This window comes from Pundamilia nyererei, unplaced genomic scaffold (genome assembly GCF_000239375.1).
Source record: "Pundamilia nyererei isolate P.nyererei 1_Seehausen unplaced genomic scaffold, PunNye1.0 scaffold00002, whole genome shotgun sequence".
Taxonomy (NCBI): domain Eukaryota; kingdom Metazoa; phylum Chordata; class Actinopteri; order Cichliformes; family Cichlidae; genus Pundamilia; species Pundamilia nyererei.
Window position 1 is genome coordinate 644,473 of NW_005187403.1, and position 5,417 is coordinate 649,889.

The 5,417-nt window shown below is 36.8% G+C and overlaps 1 protein-coding gene across 3 annotated transcripts in view; it reads right to left on the reverse strand.

Moving 5' to 3' along the window:
- Positions 1–5,188, reverse strand: part of rph3aa (rabphilin 3A homolog (mouse), a) — a 41,853-nt gene extending 36,665 nt beyond the window's left edge. For all 3 annotated transcript variants that reach the window (XM_013909040.1, XM_005720033.1, XM_013909039.1), the window contains exon 1: positions 5,061–5,188. In XM_013909040.1, the coding sequence (XP_013764494.1) occupies positions 5,061–5,161 (101 nt within the window). In that variant the 5' untranslated portion in view covers positions 5,162–5,188. The remainder of the gene's footprint in view (positions 1–5,060) is intronic.
- Between the last annotated feature and the right edge of the window lie 229 nt (positions 5,189–5,417).

Genomic DNA, 5,417 nt, shown 5'->3' on the forward strand with positions numbered 1-5,417 from the left:
GAATGCATTTGATATTTATTAGATGAGGTCCTAAGTTGGAGAATGAAGATGTCTTAGATACTCTGCCATAAGCTAATGCTGCAGCATTTCTCTTGTAATCAGTTTTAGAGTAAAACTGTAACATTGTCTCTTAGACTTTGCAATAAAATGTCTGCATGTAGAAATCATAAGTCAGGTTGCAACAAACTCTAAGGGAACTCTACTAATGGTAGGTTAATTTACAATTATTTTATCATTAAAGGCTGGAACTATAACAAAAACATATCTTTTCATTAATTTCAGCTGGTATCAATACTCAACAGTTTTGTTTTTATTTACCATCTCTGTAGTCCTACTAGGGTTTTATTTTTTTAGTTTGTTTATTTTTCTGTGTTCATAGGCAGGTTGACATATACTTATGCTCTCGAGGCATTGGATTTTAGGAAATACAAGCTTCTCAGAGTGGAAGATTTTTTTTAGTTAGTCAGTATTATTGTTTAATATTTAAATTATAACAACTATAATATCTCCAGATATCCGCAAAAGCACCTTTATTCTCTGACCCACAAGGCAACCTCTGGGGCCTTTGTGCCAAAAACTGCAGTTCTTCTAATGGGCATTTGATGTCAGTTCCAAGAGCAAGTCAGTCCCCATAGATGCACATGTTAAACTGCACAAATAAAATAGCATTAAAAAGCATGTATACAGCCTGGTAAAAGAAACCATTTTGGTAAATGGAATGATTCTTATATAGCGCTTCTCTAAATGGTAATGGCCTGTATTTGTATAGCGCTTTACTTAGTCCCTGTGGACCCCAAAGCACTTTACACTACATTCAGTCATCCACCCATTCACACACATTGTAACCACAGTTGCCCTGGGGCACACTGACAGAGGTGAGGCTGCCAGACACTGGCGCCACTGGGCTCTCTGACCACCACCAGTAGGCAACAGGTCAAGTGTCTTGCCCAAGGACATAACGACCAAGACTGTCTGAGCTGAAGCTCGAACCGGCAACCTTCCGATTACAAGACGAACTCCCAACTCTTGAGCTACGATCGCCTGTACTCTCCTAGAGCACTCAAAATCCTTTATACAACATGCCACATTCACATTTTTTATGCTTAAGTTTTATACTTAACTCTATTATCTATCTTAACTTTATTAGGAAATAATACTTTGACTAATACTTTGGCTTGCTGTGAAAAATTTGTGCACTTATTAGCATTACATTTTTTGTCTCTGTGTTGCACCTGTATAGTTTATGGATTGCTTACTAACCAAGCTAGCTAGTTTTAGCTCAAGTCCACCCTGTCATCCAAATATTGTCACTTCTTGTTCCTGAAAACCAATAAACACAACTGCAAGTCCATCATTGTTATCAGCCCGTACTCAGAGCCAGTGTCAGAATACGCACTGTATATGAGTACAGAGACCAGAACTCTAGAGTTGTCTAGTCTCTGTGCTGTAATGTGATCTGAAACATGACTGAAACTATCCTACGTATCATGCAAGTTAAACAAAAAATGTCTGAAGCTGGTCAAAAAGGACTTTTTCAAGAATCTTAGTAAACACAAAATGCACACAATTTTAAGTGAAAGTGTTTATTATTGAAGGGGGAAAAAATCCAAACCTACATGACCCTATGTGAAAAAGTGTTTGCCCCCTAAACCTAATAACTGGTTGGGACCGCCAGGACTTAAAAAGCCAGTCCAAAGTCTTCATTTTGTTTTTATTAACCCATTCAGAGGTGGACTTGCTGGTGTGTTTTGAATCATTGTCCTGCTGCAGAACTAGGTCATGAACAGACTGAACAGTGCCATTCTTCTTCAAGATGTTTTGGTAGACAGCACAATCCATAGTTCGATTTACCACAGCAAGTCTTCCAGGTCCTGAGGCAGCAAAAGAGCCTCAGATCTCACTACCATCACCATATTTTACTATTGGTATGCTGTTCCTTTTCTGAAATGCTGTGTGGGAGTCAAATCTTTTTGGCTCTTTTTGGGGGAGGGGTTGGCTAATGTGAGATGAGCCTTCATGTTGTTTCTGGTCAGGACTGGTTTTCTCCTTGAACCCATGGATGACATTTTTGCCCAGACTCTTTCTTACTCTTTCTTATTGTTGAATCATGAACTCTGACCTTAACTGAGAAATCTGAAGCCTGCAGTCCTTTATTGTTGTTCTGGGTTCTTTTGTGACCTCCTGGTTTGAGTGCCATTGGAGTAATTTTGGTAGGCTGGTCACTTATTGGAAGCTTCACTGCTGTTCTTTTTTTCTGTTTTGTGTATAATGACTCTCACTGTGGTTCAATAGAGTCCCAAAGCCTTAGAAACATCTTTGTAACCCTTTTCAGACTGACAGATGTCGGTGACTTTGTTTCTCAGGTATTCTTTAAAGCGTGATATGAAGTGTTGCTTTTTGACGTCTTTTAGCCTGTTTTATTTTGTCAGACATGTTCTATTTAAGTGATTTCTTGACTCAGCAGGTCAGGCCTGAGTGTGTTTAATGAAACTGAGCTCAGCTTTCCAAAGCATGTGGTTAATCACAGTTAATTCATGATTTAACAAGAGGGGCAATTACTTTTTCACACATGAGCAGTAGGCTTGGATAACTTTTCTGAATTCATCAATGAATTCATCATTTAAAAAATGCATTTTGTGTTTACTCAGGTTACCTTTGTCTAATAATAAGAATTTGTTTGATGATCTGAAACATATAAGTGTGAAAAATATGCAAAACACTATGAGGAGGCAAACACTTTTTCACACCACAGAAAAAACATATACATATGCGATGATCATTAACAGAAGATAATATTCACCTCCTTTTCTTTTTTTCTTTTTTAAGACAGTACGAGAGGTATTTGGTAATAATAAGTTATAAGTTATTTTGTACTTCTGTCCAGCGCTTTGGTCAATGTTGCTGTTGTAAATAAATGTGCTATATAAATAAAACAAACTTGAACTTTGAACCTTTCCCCCTCCTCACTCCATTCATCCCAGACTGAACAGAAATGAGCATCCTCACATTAACCACACCCACTCACATTTACACCTCCCCTATTTCCTTCACCAGCTCTGTGTTGTCTTGTTGTTTGTCTTTAAGTATTTAAATCCTGTGATGTACCACTCTAAATGTTGTATTCCTTAAAATACTGCTCACAAAAAAGAGAAACAAAACTGCTGTCAGATCCCTCAATAGATGGTGGAGACCAAAAAGTGAAACAAAGTTTAGAATGTCTGACTTACATTACGTTTGTAGATACAAAAAAACAAGTGAGTGAAAATGTTTCCACTGCATTAAAGGTGCAAGCATTAAAAAGCAGGTATTGCTGGTTAAGATGGCTGTAACTGACCTTATATTGACAACTCTTTTATCACCAAACTGCTTTACTGCAAAAAGCAGCTTTCAGGACAATTAGGTATCGAATGGAAATGTCCCAAAAAACACAGACGCAAGAAAAAAAGCCAAGCAGTAAGATGGTTTTCCCCTGACTTCAGCAGTCAGGGTGTATAGAGCTAACGTTGACCATTTCTCCTCAAGCACATTAGCCACATCAGTCAGGACCTGAGAGATCAGCACCCTGTAATCCACAGGCATCCATCTTGTTCAAACTGCAGCCAATGCACCTGATTTCAAGGCTTTTCAAGGGATTTTTAGCAGGGATTATAGGCTGCATGGGAAAGAATAAACCCAACTGTTAGAGACAATAGAACGAAGATTAAAGAAAGTTATAGTATTGCTTATCAATTTTACACAATTTTACATAAATTTTCCTCCTCTCCTTTCATCTCTGTGTCCTCAGTGTTGACTTCTTCAGTGTCACTGCATGTTACACACTAAGTTGTGGGTTCATTCCCTCTGCAAATAGATGGCAGAACCAGCCCAGTTCTCAACTGCTGTGAGATTATTGCAAACTCTAGATTGATTTCTCAAGCTTATCATTACAGTATCAAGAATATTAAAAGATAAGAAAACTAGCTAAGACAGTAGAATAGGTAACTTCAGCTAAGTTAACATGATACAGCTAGCTAACACCCATAGTGTATAGGAGACTATCTAGAGGTTATAGTGATAACATAGAGTAAATTAACTCAATGAAGTGTGGAATTATAGTGCCTGTGTCATTTTATTGACTGCTGCAGCTGTCTACCATAATCATTATCAAAATGATCATTATCTGTGTTTAAATGTTTAACGTTTCAGAAATCACTCAAAGAAAATTCTGAAGTGGAGTACAGACTGAAGGGAAAGCCCCTACCACCTAAAAAACATACCAAATATAATAATATAATTATATATTATATATATTATTATATTATATATCATATATAATAATTCATTAAAAATGGTGGAACATTTATGCCGGCTCTGTCCAACACTAAACTAAAATAATAAATAACAGATAAAAACAGTGTCGCCCTTAAAGCAAAATTTTTAAAGCAGTTTCCATCCTCTAATGTAAACCATGACTGGAAAGGCTTGTCATGAGTAGTTAGTGTAAAAGAGGATAAAACACACTTGACTGCTTGTCTACTAAGCTTTTACATATTACAGAGCCCGACTGACTGGTTTTAGCTTATCACAGCTACACCATTGTCAAGTCAAATGTCAGCCAGCAAAAAACAAGAATTTGTAGTACAGGCATTAGGTAATTTGTTTAGTCAAATGCAAAATACAAAAAATAAAGAAATATTTTTGAAATATTTATCATGTCTATATTAATGTAATGTCATATAACTGTATTAAAATGAATCCAAAATATGCTAATATGGATAAAGAATTTTCTAAACTTATAAACTGGTGTCAGAGCTTTTACATTCTTTTATTATTTAAAAGAAAAAAATCAGAGCTTTTAGGAAAATATCTAAATTTAAGTGTTTTGAGTTAGCACTCATTTTTTAAAGACTGCTTGAAAAACATTTAAAGTAAACCAGAGACTATGCAAAATTCAGAGGTAGCAGTGAAGCAAGGAAGAAGTAAAAGAAACAAAAATGAAAAAAAAAAGTCTAAACTAAAAGCTTTCCAAGGTCATTTTCTTCTTCTCATTAAAATAAATGAAAGAGGGTGTGAGGACTTACCTGAGGTGTTCAGACAGATGTTGTGTTGTTCTTTTTTTCTGCCAGGAGCAGGCTGCTTCAGTGTGACACAAGGTATAATGCCAACAGCACAGCTTCAGCATTCAGCATCCTTTGTATCACTATCCTCACTGACAGCCTCCTCAGCACACACACACTGTAGTAAGAGCATCGCCCCTCCTCCCTTTCTCTCTTCATTTCCCCTCCTCTCTCTCTCTCTCTCTCTCTCTCTCTGTTCAACTAAATCCGTCCACTCTCATTTCATCAGCAGAAGATGAAATGGTGAGGTCACAAGTGCTGCCAAAGTGAGCTATTTAAGTCAACCTAAATACAATTCACCATGCAAAGTATTTGTACTCC